We start from the raw sequence: 18011 nt of genomic DNA, 5'->3' as shown, positions 1-18011 counted from the left end.
CCCAGTGGAGGTTCTTATTCAGTATTTTTAACCTAATAGAGTCAAAGAAGTAGTTTTTTAAAGCTTTTCGTTAACACATTCCAGTTCTAACTGATTTCAGAGCTTCCTTTTATAAATTGTTAGTAATAACTATGTCTCCTTTTGAAGCATGAATATCCCCACCCACCCAGAAATGGAAAACTCAAAGGAGGTCAGCAAGCACAGGGAGCTGGTGTTTGCCCTGGATTCAGGAGAACTGGGCAGCCACAGCCTTTTTATCACTTTGGTAGCCCCAGAATAAATTTATTATAATACTGAAGTAGAAACGTCAGACACACTCATTTGCATATTGACTATAAAACACCACTCAAGATGAAATCTCCTAAAAGTAAAATGCATAATGTATAAAAACTATGTAAAGCATATTATACTTGTAAAAAATAATTCACAACTGGAACAAAATGTCCCTAATTATCTCTTACCCAAATCTAAAAGACCTTTTTCTATCTTCTAGTATTTTTCTCTCTTCTCTCACCCTCTGTCTCCCTTTTATCCTCACCCCCATTATTTACATTTCCTTCTCTGTTCCCATCATGGTGTGATGGTCCCCAGTGCTCCCTGCCTCCTTCAGGCCCGGTGTAACCAACCCCTTCCGGTCAAGTGTAGGCTGGGCCTACTGACTTGCTTTTAGCAAACAGATGCCAAAAAAACAAGGAGTTGTGACTTCGTAGATCTAACTGCTGAGAGACTCTGGCTTCTGCCTTGGGAGACTTCTGTTGCTCTCTAGTCTGAGGGAAGACATAATGTGAGTTGCCTTTTACCAAGGCCTGAGGCCTACATGGTGAGGGACTCCTGTCTCTGAGCCGATGAAGACCTGAAGCCTGCCGTCAGCCTTGTGAGTGAGCCTGCAGCTTAGAAGTGAATCCTGCCACAGTCAGCTTTTAGAGACCGAAAGGCCTGAAACCATAATGTTTTCTTAAAGTTGGATTTCATAATTTACTTTTAAAGTATTAAGTTCTGGCTGTAGTTTGAGTGTAACTTTGTGAAGGAGACCGTGGATCAGATGCGCCGAGCTAAGCTGCTTCTGCATTCCCAACCTGCAGAAAATGCAAGATAATATGTGACTGCTGTTCAAAGGCAGTACGTTTTAGGGTAATTTGTGATAAGGCTATAATGAATGACCCTTCTGTATTCCTCTTCCCCGTTTTGAGGAAACTAAAGGGGATAAAGTGTGGAGCTCAAATGCTCACCTCATGATTGTAATAATGATTTCAAAATTGTAAAGCTATTTATCCTTGAAATCGTTTGCATAGACTGCTCTGTGTTGAAGTTCTAAAATACAAGAAATTAAAAAATTTGTATGTTTAAGTCCTAACCTCCCATACCTTAGAATGTGACCTTCTTTGGAAATAGGATCATTCCAGAAATCAGTTAAGATGAGGTCATTCTGGAATAGGTTAGGTACTAAATCCAATGATGGGTGTCCTTATAAACAAGGGAAATTTGGACTCAGATGCTCACATAGGAAAAAGAAGACTTGTGAAGACACACAGGGAGGCAGCCAGGCACACGGGACAAGGCCCAAAGTTCCCCCTCCCAGCCGTTGGAGGAGCCAACTCCACTGACTCTGCTGACTGACACCCCCGCCTGAAACATCTAGCCTCCAGAACTGTGAGACAATAAATTTCTGTTGCTTAAAACATGCAGCATTTGGTGGTTAGCGAGTGAGCATGCCTGCATTTCCTTATTTGACCCACACAGATCTCTGCAGAAAGGTTCATTTGTTGCACAAGCTTGTGTAGATCTGTGTCTGTAAGTGAAACCATAATGTTTTCTGAAAGTTGATTTCGTAATTTACTTTTAAAGTACTAAGTTCTGTGAACCAATGATTTTATTGTGCTCTCTCTATAAATATCAAGACTTGTTCCGTTACTCAGCAGTCTTTGGACTTCATCATGATTGCTTCTCAGCTGCTGGCTTTTGTGGTAATTTCAGCTTCCTGTGTCTTAAAATCCAGCTCCCTGGATACTTTCATTGCTGCTGTTTATGAGCATGCAGTGATATTGCCTAGTGCCCCTCTACACCTAGTGGCCCGTGAAGAGGCATTGGCATTAATGAACCAGAATCTGGACCTTTTGGAGGGAGCAATTGCATCAGCAGCCAAACAGGTAACAATCTCTCGAGTGTGTGGCGAAGGGGTAGGGACGTAGGAGAAAGGGTCACTGTCCTGTCCATTATACTTTTGGACAACATATGTGTTAAGCTAGCCAAGAATTTTTGTTTTACTATTGGAGTCCTACCTCTTTCTCAAAATTATTAGAGCAAGAGTACTATTACATTTCCCTAATAGTGAAACAAAGTTAAGAAAATAATGGCTTGCTTATCATTAAGAGACAGCAGACCTTTGGGGAACTTGCTGTGAATTCAACAACTTTGTTGCTCTTTTCTGGTACAAATGGATGAAAGGAGGGGGATAAATGAGTCAGGGTCCAGGTGCCATTAGAGCACTTGTATACTTTATTAGAGTGTTGAGATACTTTAGTTCTCTTAAAAGTGTACAAGTTTACAGGTTAATTCATAATAACAAAACAAATTGATGTTGCAAATTACTTAACAGTATGTATTATATACTTAATACTTCATTTTAATTACAAGATGGAAGTATATATGTTAATGCATTGTAAGTTCTTGAGATGAACGACAGGTCAAGTTTAAGTGTGCAATTTGAATGGATGTGGTTTGAATAAGATATTCATAGGTCACCATAGATGAGGGATATGCAAAGTATAATGTAAGTCATGAATACATATGCAGAGCATATATCTATCCATATACATTCTTATGCATATGAAAATGTAAAAAGTTATTGGGAATTCTGAGGTTCTTCTTCCACATTAGTCTAACTGTTTTCTTAAAGGGCACCACAGCTTTCACGGCATCTCTCCCACCCTGGTGCACCCAGGTTACCCCAGGTTGTACCTCTCTGCTCGGCAGCTTCCAGGAACCATTGTCTGATTCCATTCTTGAGAAACAGGAATCATGTTTGCAGGACATGGAGCAGGGAGGACTGGAGAAGACGAGGAAGTGACCAGAAATTTGAATTATAAATCAATCCAGACACACTCAGGCACAACAATTCGCCAAAGTTCAAGGAGGGCGGTATTTTCCAGAAGAGTTGGGTTTATAGTTAACAACTGCAACAGATGGCAAACCTGTGAGTAGCCTGGAAAGTTTCATGTTTATGAAAGAATGAAAAGTTGTGTAAAAATGATGACACTGGGATTAGAAATGAAAGTGGTTGGGCAGAGAAAATAAAGTATGAAAAGATTTTAAACGAAGGAATAAGATTGAAAGAAAAGACAAAAAGCACGAATGGCTGCTCCTCAGCCTCCCAGTTCCTCCTCTGCTCTCACAGGCCCCCTCTTGGATGGCTTGCGTATTTGAGAAATATTTTAATTAGGCTACATTTTTAACAGGGTGCACATATTATTGTGACTCCAGAAGATGGTATTTATGGCTGGAACTTCAGCAGAGAATCTATTTACCCATACTTGGAGGATATCCCAGACCCTCAGGTGAACTGGATCCCTTGTAATAATCCCAACAGGTAAGGAAACAGACTTTGGACAATTCTGTCATGAACATGAACTCACCTGAGTTAGGAAAACTTTGTAGAAGGGCATTGCATATAATCAACCATCGACCTAAAGTTTCAAGATTGCTTTACTATTTTTCGTCTCCCGTGGATACATTTACTTGAGAAGCTAATATGAATTAGGAAATCATAGAAATCAGTACTTGAAGATAACATAGAAATCATCAAATATGTGAGCAGGCCTCCACTGAGGAAGCAAATTCTGGAGAGATGACAGCCTAACTCGCTTAGGGTAACAGACTGGTTGGGTGGAGGAGCACCAAATCTAAACTCTAGTCTTCTGATTCCACCCAGCAATGAGGAAATTGCTTCCCTATGTGGATCTGTAATTTGAAAACTGCATGGGAAAATAGCAAAACAGAATCATATGTCACTTTAGGATTAGAACTTTTCTTTTCCGATCAATAAGATAGCTGGATGAGGCTAATGTATAAGAAAGCTTTCATGACAGTTGCCAGCTGATGGCACCAAATTTTCATTCATTCAGTAGTTTTCTTAGCCTCAGCTGTTCAATAACCTAGTATTAACCATTTATTATTTTAGAGTTGTGCCTGTAGAGAATATGTAGCATATTCTGAGGTCCCACTTTTCAAAATTTTATTTTAATTGCTTTACTAGGACAACTATTGGTAATGTGATAAAGAATTTTAAAAAAATCAAGCATTAACAAATGTTTCAGCATTTCCATCTTTCCATATTGGTTGCCCTAGGCCAACCCTTGTTGGCTCTAATCTGAATTACTACAATAGCTTCTTAATAATTCCCCTATGTTACTCTGTCACCATTTGAGTACACGCTGCACTCTGATGCCCTATTAATCTTAAGGAAATTCAGATCTTGTTACTTCTATCCTCAAAACCTTTGCTAGTACCTTATTGTATATTAAACTTGGAATAGATTTCTTAGCCTTCTGTGCAGAACTTTATCTCCTATGACCCCAAATTCTTCTTTTAAATACTCATTTCCCTTTTCTTCCCTAAAGATTTTTCTGTTCCAGCCAGACCGATTAGTTCTCTGAACTGGTTTTCCTTTCCTACTTCCCCCTACCACCACCTTTTTACTGGGGTAAAATATACAACACATAAAATTTACTGTGTTAACCATTCTTAAATGTACAGTCAGTGGTATTAAATACATTTATATTGTGGTGCCACCATCACCATCATACACTCCAGATCTCTTTTCATCCAGCAAAACTCAAAATCTATTAAACAATAATTCCTCTTGTGCTGGCAACACATCCACTAAAATTGGAACAATACAGAGAAGATCAGCATGGCTCCTGCGTAAGGACGCCATGCAAATTCCTGACGTGCTCTATGTTTTGAGAATTGGAAGAGGAGACATTGCAAGTGACACTGCAGAAAAAAAAGGCTCATTAGACTACTATGAATAATTACACGCCAACAAATCAGACAACTTAGAATAAATGGATGAATTCAGAGAATCAGACAAAGGATAGCAGGGAAACCTGTATATACATATATTTAAAGGGATATTATTCAGAGAAAGAAATTCTGCATTTGCAAAAATATGTATGACCTTGAAGACATTATGCTAAGTGAAATATGTCAGGCAGAGAAAGACAAATACTGTATGATCTAACTTATGTGTAGAACCTATAAATACAGAACTCATAGAAGCAGAGAGAACAGTGGTTGCCAGGAGCTGGGGGTTGGGGAAGAGAAAATGTTGTTCAAAGGAACAAACTTCCCATTGTAACAGGAATAATTTCAGAGATCTAATGTACAGCCTGATGTCTACAGTTAGCAATACTGTATTGAATACTTGAAAGTTGCCAAGAGGATAGATTTTAAATGGCAAATATAGGTTTATTTTTAAATAGAAAAATAGATTTAAATAGATATGTTCCCACCATAACAACAAAATGGTAATTATGTGAGATAGAAGATGTGCTAACTAATCTTATTGTGGTAAACATTTTTCAATATATACAAGTATCAAGTCATTGTTTTACATCTTACACTTACACCATGGTATATATCAATTATATCTCAACAAACCTGGGAAAAACAATAATTCCCCATTTTCCCCTCCTCTCAAAGCCCCTGATTAACCATCATTCTACTTTCTGTCTCTATGAATTTGAATACTCTAGGTACCTCACGTAAGTTGAATTGTACAGTATATATCTTTTTGTGGTTCTACTATTTTGTATATATCTTAGGTATCAGAATTTCCTTCCCTTTAAGCCTGAATAATACTCTGTTGTATGTATATACCACATTTAGCTTATCCATTTATTGATCAATGGACACTTCAGTTGTTTCTACCTTTTAGCTATTGTGAATAATGTTGCTATGAACAAAAGTGTGCAAACATGTCTTTGAGACCCTGCTTTCATTTTTTTTGGAAATATTTCTTTTTGGATATACAAATTTTTGGAAATCTTCCTTTATCCATGGGGGATACATTCTAAGATCCCCAGTCTTGGATGACTGAAACCGCAGATAGTACCAGACTCTACATGCACTGTGCTTTTCCTACACATACCAATGATACTTTAATTTGTAAGTTAGGTACAGGAAGATGTTAACAATAACTCATAATAAGATAGAACAATTATAGCAATCAACTGTAATAAATGTTTTGTGAATATGATTTCTCTCTCAAAATTTATTGTACTATATTCACCTTTCTTCATGTGATGATGTGAGATGATAAAATGCCTGTAACATGAAGTTAGGTGAATGACAGACATCTTGACTACACATCAGGCTACGATTGACCTTCCAATGATACATCAGGAGGATCATCTGCTGCTGGACCATGCTTGCTTGCAGGGAAATGAAACCGTGGATGTGAGACCATGGAAAAGGTTTCACTACAGAATATCCAGAAGTGTATTTGCTGGGTCATATGGTAGCTCTATTATTAATTTTTTGAGGAACCACCAAACTGGTTTCCACAGTAGCTGTACCACTTTACATTTTTACTAACAGTGCCCAAGGGTTCCAATTTCTCCACATTCCCACCAGTACTTATTTAATTATTTTTTAGCCATCCTAATGGGTGTGAAGTAGTATCTCACTGTGCATTCGATTTGCATTTCTCTAGTGATTAGTGAGGATGAACATCTTTTCATGTGTCTATTGACCACTTGTATATATTCTGTGGAGGAAAGACTATTCAAGTTTTTGTTCCCATTTTTGAATCAGGTTGTTCTTGCTGTTGAATTTTAAGAATTCTCTATATATTCTGGGTATTAATATTAATATATCATTTTCTTATTGTATTTTATAATCTTTTTTGATTTAAAGTCTATTTTGTCTGCTTTTAGCATAGAATATCTTAAGTTCTCCCTCACATTTGAAAGACACTTTTGCCAGATACAGGATTCTTAGTTGACAGGTTTTTCTTTCAGTACTTTAAATATATCAGCCCACTTCTTTCTGTCCTCCAAAGTGTCAGATTAAAAACTGCTAATAATCTAATTGGGGATCTTTTGCATGTTAGGAATCACTTCCCTCTTGCTGCTTTCAAACTTCTTGTTTTGTCTTTGTCTTTTGACCGTTTTATTGTAATGTATCTTAGAATGGGTCTTTTTGATTCATCCTTCATGCAGATCACTGAGCTTCTTAGACCTTTATATTCATGACTTTGAGGAGTTTGGGGACATTATTACTTCAAATAATCTCCCTGTTCCTTTCTCTCCTCTGGGACTCTTACATGTATATGTTGGTCCGCTTGATGGTGTCCACAGGTCCCTTAGTCTATTCACTTTTCTTCAATATTTTTTCTTTCTGCTCTTGTGACATGACCATTTCAGTTGTACTATTTTTAAGTTTGTTGATTCTTTCTTCTAACTGCTTAAATCTGTCTCTGAATCCCTTTAGTGAATTTTTCATTTCAGTTATTGTAACTTTCAGCTCTATGATTTCTTTTTTATTTCTTTTAGGTTTTCTATCTCCTTTTCAATATTTCCATTTTGTTCATCCATCATTTTCTTGACTTTCTCCATGTCTTCCTTTAGTTCTTTGATCATCTTTAAGACAGTTGTTTTTAAAGTTATTGCTCAGTAAGTATGCCATCTGGTCTTTTCCAAGATGGTTTCTTTTGGTTTATTACTTTATTTCTTTTGGATGGGTCATAATTTCCTGTTTATTTGTGTTCTTAATAATTATTTGTTGATAAGTGGGCATTTGAATCTTATAATGTGAAACCTCTGGAAATCAAATTATCCTCCTTCCCCAGGATTTGCTGTCTTTTGTTTGTTTTGTTTGTTGTAGGCTGTTTCTGAGCTGGGGGTAGGCTTGAGTTATCAAACTTATGGTCTTCTCTGGTCTTTCCTTAGTCTGTGCTTTTCCCCACACTTGTGCATGACTTTCTAAATTCTCCTGTATATGTAATTGCTTTTGTATGTTCTAGTCCCTAATGTCTACCTCCCAAAGGGAGAAAAGTGAAGGATGCTGTAACAGAAGGCTCTGGCCCTTTTATGTCCCCTAGAAGTCACTTCAGCCAGAGGAGGAAGGACTTGTAATGATGTGGGGGTGCTGCAACAATGGCTGCCTCCCCATATCTGCACTGCTATGCTCAGAAGCAGTGATCAATGATCAGAACACAGATCCCTGATATTTGGAGGGCAGGGTTCTTATTCCACACCCTGCTCCCACAAAATCCCTGTAAGGTGCTCCAGGAATCCCCGCATGGCTGCCTGTATGGGGTTGAGAGTCAGGGCATCAGTAGCCACTGCTAAGCTATGAGCTGAAATTGGCTGAAACTAAACAAAATTTTCCCTCCAAGCCTTTCCCTGGAAGTTACATGCCATCAAATAGATTCCAGTGTTCCAAAATAGTTATAGCAGATACGTTCTGCCAGTACAATTGTTGTCTAGGAGGAGGGATGAATTCCTGGTGCTTCCTTCTCTGCTATTTTCCTGGAGTCCTCCATTTACAAGTTGTTCATTCACTGAAATATTTTTTAAAGACTTATTTCTATCAGGCATGGGTTCAGTGAATAGGAGATGGGCGCCTCATAAAATCTATAAGATAGAACACTTACTATTAGATGAACATATCTGATTATGGATGATGATAAATATTATAAAGAAAAAATACATGGCATGGAATCTTATCCTAGAAGAGTTTCCTACAACCAAATTCCCACAAGTGTGTACTTAATTTGAAGTCTCTTCTTGTTTTAATACCTCCCTTCTATCTACATTATTTAAAATTTGTCTTTGTATATATCACATACTAGGTTCAGGTAACTCATTCTGAATTTCACTAAAAGCTAAGCTTGGTTTTTTTCTCCCTGTCTTCCAATGCACACATACCAGATTTGGCCAAACCCCAGTGCAAGAAAGACTCAGCTGCTTGGCTAAGAACAACTCTATCTACATCGTGGCAAATATTGGTGACAAGAAGCCATGCAATGACAGTGACCCTCATTGTCCCCCTGATGGACGTTACCAGTACAACACTGATGTGGTGTTTGATTCTCAGGGAAAACTGGTGGCACGTTACCATAAGGTAGAATTAATTTGAAAATATTCCAATAACTGAATACTTAAAACAAAGTGGACAATAAGGAAACAGAAATCACTGTTATTGATAATAAAAAGCATACTTTAAAGGCAGAATGGACCCAAAGCATAGTAAGTAATGATTAGTTGTAGTAAGCATCTAAAAGAGGCTCAAGAGATTTCCCAGGAGTGTGTTCCTGGGAAAGTGTGAGAATCAATAGAAGCTACCTGCATAGAAATATAATATTGTCTTTTGGGTCCTTTTAAAAAGTGTCCTGGCATTGGGTCAAGGCTAGAATGAAAAACTCTTTACTAGGTAGACTTGGTTTTGAAGAAAATGAAGCAAAAAAAGTTCTTTGCCCACAGAAAATATTTAAGTGGAAATGGTTCTGGCAAATGGAAGTTACCCCTTTCACTACTATGTGTTATAAGATTGAAGAAGACCTTAATAGATAAGGATTCCCTTGTACAAATCTATAATGTGGAGATTTAACCAAAGGATCCTACCAGTTGTGGTGATCTCTGATTCTCTCATACTGTTTCTCTGTGAAGACAGTCATAGATGAAATTGGCCCTGTCTACTTTATGTGAGCTTGCACCTTTCCAGACATGGTGATGACCAACTTGCTAAAAGAGATTTTCCCTCCCTTCATCTTCTATTTATTGCAGCAAAACCTTTTCATGAGTGAAGAGCAATTCAATGTACCCAAGGAGCCTGAGCTTGTGACTTTTGACACCACCTTTGGAAGGTTCGGCATTTTCACGTGCTTCGACGTACTCTTCCAGGATCCTGCCGTTACTCTGGTGAAAGACTTCCACGTGGACACCATCCTCTTCCCAACAGCTTGGATGAATGTTTTGCCACATTTGTCAGCTATTGAATTCCACTCGGCTTGGGCTATGGGCATGAGGGTCAATTTTCTGGCATCCAATTTACATAACCCTTCAATGAATATGACAGGTAAAATGTAATCTTCAAGATTTATTGGTTTGACTCAGAAGAGCAAAAAAAAAATTTTTCCTAGCTACCATGTACTCCTTAACACATATTTTTTCAACTCTTAATTTTTGCATATTTAGCTGGCAAAATGCTGTAGAACAATCTTAACCTGAATTGCTTTGTAGATATAGTTTCCTTCCACTTGAACGTATGCTCTTTTTATTTTTTTCAAAATGGACCACTTATGTGTGACTCTTCTTAGAGTCTTGATGTCATGTGTTAATGGAATTTTTCCCACCTGTTCTTATTAACATATTTTATACTGAGATTAATGAGATATACAGTTTAGAGGGAATGACATGTTAATATGATTTAACAATGACAACTCTATAATCGCCTTTCACTTTCCTATTTCAAATACTGTTGCTAATTTATCAACTCCAGGAAGTGGCATCTATGCACCTGATTCTCCAAGAGAATTCACTTACAATATGAAGACAAAAGAGGGAAAGCTTCTCCTCTCACAACTGGATGCCCACCCATGCCATGCTGCAGGGGTAAATTGGAATTCTTATGCCAGTGGCATAGAAGCACCCTCAACAGGAAACCAGGAATTTAAGGGCACTGTCTTTTTTGATGAATTCACCTTCTTGGAGCTTACAGGAGTCACTGGAAACTACACAGTTTGTCAGAAAGATCTCTGCTGTCATCTAAGCTACAAGATGCTTGAGAAGAGATCAGATGAAGTTTATGCCCTAGGGGCATTTGATGGACTACATACTGTAGAAGGGAGCTATTATTTACAGGTAATGATTATTTTCATGGAGGGGGAGTTTCCAGATAAAATACAGATGCTGCATTAAATTTGGACTTCAGATAAACAATGAATTATTTTTATTATAAATACATCCCACTTCAGGGGATATATGTGTATTAAAAATTTTGATGCTTATTTGAAATTTAAATTTAGTTATTTTTATTTGTTAAAATTTGGAAGCCTAGATGTCAGTCCAATTTTAAACTGGTTGGAAAATAGCAGAGCATTTATTTGCAGTACCAGTATTTAAAATGATGTAATAATAAAATTACAGATAATCTTAATGGCTAACTAACCTCTGATATTTCCTGCCTGAACAAACTTGGGCATTTTCTCTATGTGTTCATTAATGCCTATCTAGCTTTACAAAGAGCTTGACATTAAGTATGTCCTGGAGACATAGAGTTGGCTTCTGAGATGTGCAGTAGAAAAATTTATTGTTGCAAAGATGTAGACAACCCACAGCCCTAACATTAAAGGAGGAGCTACTGTAGTCTGGTGATATGGAACCCCTGAGAAGAAGCAGCTGCTATGCTCCTCTCTTCTCTTCCTTGTTCTGGCCAGCATCCTATTTCACCCAGATTATTGCACCACCCTACTAACAGGACTTCCTGTTGACAGTTTCAGCATCATCCAATCTATTCCCTACACCATAATTACAGAAATCACTAAAAGCGTTTCTGATAATTTCACTCTTTAGCATAAGATTTCTCACTGTTTTCTAATTGGTAAATTAAATTCCTTAACCAAATGATTCCTAATACCTTGAAATGTGCCTTGTCCTACTCTCTAGCCTCTTCTCTCACTTCCATTCCCGTGTGCCCTGGCCTCCTGTCATATGGAGATATTTCCCCACCTCCAGTGTGCCAGCATCTGCAGCCCCTCGGGATGTTTGCAAGGCTGTTCCCTCTATGAGGACCCCAACCACCTAATGCTCACAATGCTTTTCAGATGTTATCTTCACCAAGAAGGCTGCTCTGACACTTCTGTAACATGACTTCTACCTTCCCAGGGGGGTTTGGGTCGTCTTTTATGTACCCCAGCCATCCTACGCTAAACTTTATCAGACACATATCATGTCAAATTATGTACATACTTTTTAGAGACTGAAAGCCCTTGCGGTGCTGGAACTACATCCACCATGCAATGTTTTTGCTATATGATAAGCGCTCTACCAATGCCCGTCTATTTTGATATATTTTTATGAAGTACCCACTACATACCAGGTATATATTCAGTGCTAATAACTATATGAGATGAGTAAGTACAGACCCTCTTCTTGACGAATCCAGAAGGGGAGAAAGACGGATGAACAGATAATATCAGTACAGGTTGGCATGTGATAGAACATAGAATGCACATTTTGCTGTAGGAATACTAGGGGGCTGTACCCAGCCTAATTTGAGGATCCAGAGAAATTTCTGGAGACATGATGTATGGGCTTATATTGTTATCCAAGTGTAAAGAGTAGGAGGGAATTCTAGGGGGGCTGAGAGCGTGAGCAAGGGTGTGGATGTGTCAAAGAGCAGGGTGTGTGTGGGGGAAACAAGCAGTCCAGTGTTACTGAGCATTGCATAAGAAGCAAGTGTTAGTGGAAGGAGCCTGGAGGCAGGACCATATCCTGCAAGACCTTATCAGTCATTCCTAAGATTTGGATGTTTTTCTGTCCGTGATAGTCTTCTGTTGGACGGTGTTCAGTAAAGGAATGGTGTGATCCAATCTGCTTCTGGGTAGATCCCTTCGGCTGTACTGCGGATGGTGGGGCTAAGGGCAAAAGGGCGTTAGATGATTGCAGCAGTCCTGTGAGGACCTGCACTGTGATTATGTTAGCAGGAATAAAAGCAGGGTACGGAGTCAAGAAATATTTAGAAAGCTGAACTCGGTGACTAATATAGAACAAGAAAGTAGAATCAAAGTTCTAGAATGTGCCAGGTTTCTGGTAAGAGTGGCTGGGTAAACGTGAGGCACCGAATCTTTCATTTTTGCTTAGATGGTTTTCATTTTCAAGACATATTTTTTTGCTTTGTTTCGTGGATACAGCTCTTTATGTCTCTGAGGCTATTAAGGAATTATTTTTTCTCTAAGTTTCTTTCCCTTGAATAGCCTCTTTTTCCTTCACATTTCCTTTGTCTGCTTTATATATATATGGGGGACTCAGTATCATATATATATATATATATATATATGTACACACACACACACAATCAAGAGTGTTTAAATTATTTAAAAAGATTTAAGTTAGATGTTAGTTTAATCCCTAACTAATTATAGCATTACCTAAAACTGATTGAAAGGCTATGTAGGTGATACTTGACAAAATTAAGCTCCACACCAGGGTGACCTGGCTGGACCTTTTCTTTGAAGTAATCACTGAGGTAAGCATATTTAGAGATTTCCTCTTGGGATGATTAGGTTTCCCAGGTTTTGAAATTCTTCTAATCCTTCCACTGTAGAGTGTTGCCTAATTTAGCAAATAAAAATACAGAATACCCTGGTAAACTCAAAGTTCAGATAAACAACAAATATTGTAAAAAATTAAGTATGTCCCATGCTTATTTGGGACATACTTACACTAAAAATAGATTTTAGTACTTTAAATTTATCTCGACTTTAAATTTAACTGGGACTCCTGCCCTGTTATTTATCTGGCAACCTTATTCCTGAAGGATAAAAGCCTTTCAACATTAAGTATGGTTCATTCCTGTAATCCCCTTCAAAACTCCATATAAATATTATCTGATTTACCCTCTGAGTCTTTCAAAACTCCATATAAACATTATCTGCTTTACCCTCTCTAGAAATAAATGCCCCTTATTTTACTGGAATAAGGGAAGGGCAGTTGCCCACCCAGGGTGGGGGACTCAGTATCAGAGGCATTCTTTACAACATCCCACCAGTTTTCCTCACTTTAGCCACCACAACGTAATCAGCTCCTGAGGTAACTACAGCTCCCAGAGATGAGGATTCTGCAGGACAGATCGCGTTATTTTTGGTTTTCCTCTCTGTCACTTTAGGACTCGGCTTTCTTAGATCTGCTAAACCAGTTACTTTTGTATCAACACGCGGGCTTTCAAATTGTGTGGTGGTCTTTCCTCTTGTTCTTCTCACCTTTGGGTGTATACCCTTAAAAAAAACTAATGTTGTTTTAGCAAGATTTAAAAGGAACAAATTGAAGCATGTATTCATTCTACCTTGACCTGAAAGTTGAGTTTGCATCTTAACACACGCCCACGTGTGCTTGCTCTCCAACCTCCAAAGAGGAAGCAGGGAGATGAGTTAGAGGCCTCTGCTCTAGTCAGGCAAGGAAAGGAGGTGGCTCAGAATGAGACTTGGAAGATAGAGTACAGTTAAACAAATACCGTTCTTCCTTTTGTGGACTTTGGATCTGCATGATGAGAGGATTCATATACTCAGATTTTACATTCAAATAATTATGCAGTATAGTGTCGTATAGTATAACCACATAATAGAGTGAGAACAGTTTCAGTTCGTGTTTGGATATGATGTGACTTTTTCAGATCACAGGGGGTGCCTCTAGATCAGCTCTAGGGTTCATTACAACCTTAAGGCTCTTTCTTTAAGTGAAATACGTAGTAAGATAGAGATAAAACTAACATCTAACTTAAATCTTTTTAAAAAATTGAAACACTCTTGTTTATTAAAAGCGTCACTAACTTGGGAACAGTGAGGGTAGAATTTTTCATGGCTACAAACCAAGGGTCTGATCGTTTCTTTACTTAGTTTATAAGCTATTCAGCACTGAATTGCAGAAAACACTGTGATCTGAAGTCCTTCACTTTTATTACTAGTTGCTTTAGCTATTCAGCAATGAACTTGATTAATCTAAAGAGGAAATAACATTGTCTTATCAAACAAAGTGGCATAGCCATTTTTGCTAGGTCAGGAGGGTGTGTTCTTTGGCTTTTTATAGACTTGTTGGCTTGTATTTACTTTCCTAGATTTGTACTCTGCTGAAGTGCAAAACGACGGACTTACACACCTGTGGGGACTCCGTTGCAACTGCCTCCACCAAGTTTGAAATGTTTTCCCTCAGTGGTACCTTTGGAACCCAGTATGTCTTCCCCGAGGTATTGCTAAGTGAAATTCAGCTTGCACCTGGAGAATTTCAGGTAATGTTTGCTTAATACTGATGACTCACTCACTTCATATAAGAGAAAGGATATCTTTAGTACAAAACCTACCCAAGTGCTTACAAATACTGTACAAATCTCCATGTGGAAAAGGTAAAATTGTCCTGAGGGGTTGTGAAGAACAGCGAGCAGGTTGAATTCCTTGTCTGGAAAATCTTAGTATAATAATTAGTGTGTCCTTGAGGATAAAGAAATATATTACAGTGGGGAGTCTCAGAAGGAGGCTGGGCCGGTTAAGGTCCACTGGGTAGAAGGAAGACTCAGGAAGAGTTTCAGGACCAGGCCCACCAGAGGAAACCCCTTTGCATCACTAGGCAGTGATGGCCTGGGGAGGTGAAAAGTAATTCCTCTTGTGTGGGTAGAGGCCCTGTGTGGCCACAGGAGAAAAGAAGAGAAGGACAAGTTGGGGAAAGAGAATCTGACAGCGGCTGATCTTGGCAAGAAAGCAAAAAAATTTTTTTAAAGGCCAGAAATACTTCCTTATTGCAGTAGCTCTGCTCAGCCATGTTCTACTGCCTTTCCCTCAGGTCTGCTCTCCTTCCCTTGTAGAAACAGCTACTGTGGGGATCTGGGGACAATGAGCAGAGTGGGAGCCTTGCTGAGTGAGTGACAGGTGACAGAGGTTGTGACAGATGGCAGAGGCTCAGCTCAAACTCCCCTTAGTCAATCCCTTCTGACATTTGGAGGGCTGTTATCAAAAAAGATTCAATTTCTCTCCTATATACTCCCACATCGATTGCTTTATATTATTAACTCATGGGATGCATCCTCAGATAAGTAAACTAAGAAATTGATTACAGGCAGTTCAGTACTAAATGAATCAGTGCCAGTTCCATACCTCTGTTTCTTTCTGGTACTCTGTACCATTTCACATATTCCTAATAGAACAGAATTTGGCCATTGTTTTGACTGTTCCTTCATCAATTTGTACAGAATTTAAAAAAGTGTCATGGGCTTATATGACTTACAGGAGAAACTGGTCAACTTCTCTGTGTTTGAATTAGGTGTCAAGGGATGGGCGCCTGTTTAGCCTGAAGCCCCTGTCTGGACCCGTCTTGACAGTGACTCTGTTTGGGAGGTTGTATGAGAAGGACTCCATGTCGAATGCTTCCTCAGGCCCCACAGAACAAGCACCAAGAGTTAGCTCTTAGTTTTAACTCCTATTGTGCAGTCATTAAGTTGGTAGAATATTTGCATGTCCTTTCTTTTACCTTGGAGAATTGAAGAAATAATGAATGAGAAAAGAAGGATGGGCCTGGGCTTTTGATAACAGTGGTTGTGGTCTCTCATATAAGTGAATTACTAATAATACATTAATATACACACACATTAGGCAACATAAGCCAAATAAATTGTGATAAAATGTTGAAAGGTAAAATTTGTAGTGAGAATAACAACTGTGCCCACCTTTTAAGGTGTTGTTTTTTGTGTTTTTTTGGTGAGAATTAAATAAGTGAATACATTTAACGTGCTTGGACATGTTCCTAGCATATGGGGAGCCCTGTATGTGTGTTAGCATTACAGTTACAAATATATCACGTATACATATGACTGTCACAGTAAAACTACTCATGATGTATTTATTGCTACAATTATATCACCTCTGATTGTTTAAAGTATGTTTACTTCCAAAAGTTCAGCCACCCTCCATATTTCAATTAGAAACTCAGTGAATTCAACATCATTGGCTTTGCCTTGATGTCTCGTGCCTTCTATCCTAAAAGAAAGCTGGGCTTACATAGGAAGCTGTTCCAGGCCTTCACATCTTTGGTGTGTTTTCAGTCATGATTGACTGCCTATTTCATGCTTTGATGATCTTGTCAGTCTATAAGCATATTAGCAGGGTGGCTCTAAAGCAGACATTTACCTGTCATATGGTCTGTTACATATTTTTGTGTGGCCTGTGAGCTAAGAAGGCTTTTATGCTTCTAAATGATTGGAAAGGAAACTACAAAAAAGAATAAGATTGTGTGACACATGAAAATCATTTGAAATTCAGAAGTTAGTCTCCACACCTAAAGCTTTATTGGACACAACCATGCTTATTTATTTAGATATTGTTGATGGTTGTTTACATGACACAATGGTGAAGTTGAGTAGTTGTGACATAGACCATATGGTCAAAAAAGCTAACAATATTTATACCTGGCCCTTTACAGAAAATGTTTGCTGACTTCTACTCTGATGTATTAAATAACAATGATTTAGTATTGATTTAGTATTGAAATGTTTAATGTGAGTCAGTGAGCAAATTGCCCTTGAGTGTCTTAGAATTCTTCCATCCAAGGTACCACATCTTTTGCTAAATTTGGTTATGCTCTAAAATTCCTCAGAAAAATCATGTTAGTATTATTTTTCAAAAATTTCCTAGAGATCAACCAAGAACTGCTCAAATTAATGTACTGTTTGATATTTTTCCCTGTGAAAAAATTACCAGCTTGTCTTCTAATGATTTTTCTTGAAATTCAACATTGCAGCAGTGAATTTACTTTTTAAAAAATGGTATTTACTGTATCCATACCCAACTCTGACTACGTATTCATTATGGATTTCTTTAATGCATATATGTGATTTTACAATAGTTTTGTTGTGCTCTTTAATTGTAATTTTCTTTATTTTGAATAGAACATCTGTGATGCTTGTTTGATATAAATATCCCAATTCCAAGAAAGACCAATGAACAAATAAACTTTTAAATCTACCTTTTTATACCTTGATGAGTTTGAATGGCCCAGAGAGCAGTTTTCGGCACTTCCACATTTACAGATACTCTATATTATCCATTGCATGACAATGTGAAACACACACACACACACACACACACACATTCACTGTAGTAGCCAGCTTCTGGGATGGCCTGCAGTGATCCCTACCTGCAGGCTCCCTATAGAGTCTCCATGATTATTCTTCTACTAGTATTTCTTATATTGTTTCTTATATAGTTTCTGAGCCTTGTCACCTATTAAGTCTGAATGCTTTACCAC

At 38.1% G+C, this 18011-nt stretch overlaps 1 protein-coding gene and 1 pseudogene across 1 annotated transcript; both read left to right on the top strand.

The window, feature by feature from the left end:
* Positions 1-1882: 1882 nt before the first annotated feature.
* VNN1 (vanin 1) lies at positions 1883-17729 on the top strand. The gene is made up of 7 exons (XM_017662660.3): positions 1883-2147; positions 3456-3586; positions 8934-9126; positions 9789-10080; positions 10504-10865; positions 14836-15006; positions 16032-17729. Exons 1-7 carry the CDS (start codon positions 1935-1937, stop codon positions 16176-16178), a joined length of 1509 nt encoding a protein of 502 aa, XP_017518149.2. The 5' UTR covers positions 1883-1934; the 3' UTR covers positions 16179-17729.
* LOC118967812 (U6 spliceosomal RNA) lies at positions 4861-4961 on the top strand (annotated as a pseudogene).
* Positions 17730-18011: the final 282 nt, after the last annotated feature.

The sequence above is a fragment of the Manis javanica genome, chromosome 13, assembly GCF_040802235.1.
Source record: "Manis javanica isolate MJ-LG chromosome 13, MJ_LKY, whole genome shotgun sequence".
NCBI classification, from domain to species: domain Eukaryota; kingdom Metazoa; phylum Chordata; class Mammalia; order Pholidota; family Manidae; genus Manis; species Manis javanica.
Note: the sequence above shows the minus strand (reverse complement) of the source record. Positions and strands in the feature narration are given on the sequence as shown.

Bases quoted from the DNA above. Each gene is read 5' to 3' on its own strand.
- VNN1 (XM_017662660.3), top strand. From the start codon at position 1,935: ATGATTGCTTCTCAGCTGCTGGCTTTTGTGGTAATTTCAGCTTCCTGT. The intron at 3,587-8,933 runs GTAAGGAAACAG...CACACATACCAG, and splicing joins CCTTGTAATAATCCCAACAG to ATTTGGCCAAACCCCAGTGC. The intron at 15,007-16,031 runs GTAATGTTTGCT...TGTTTGAATTAG, and splicing joins TTGCACCTGGAGAATTTCAG to GTGTCAAGGGATGGGCGCCT.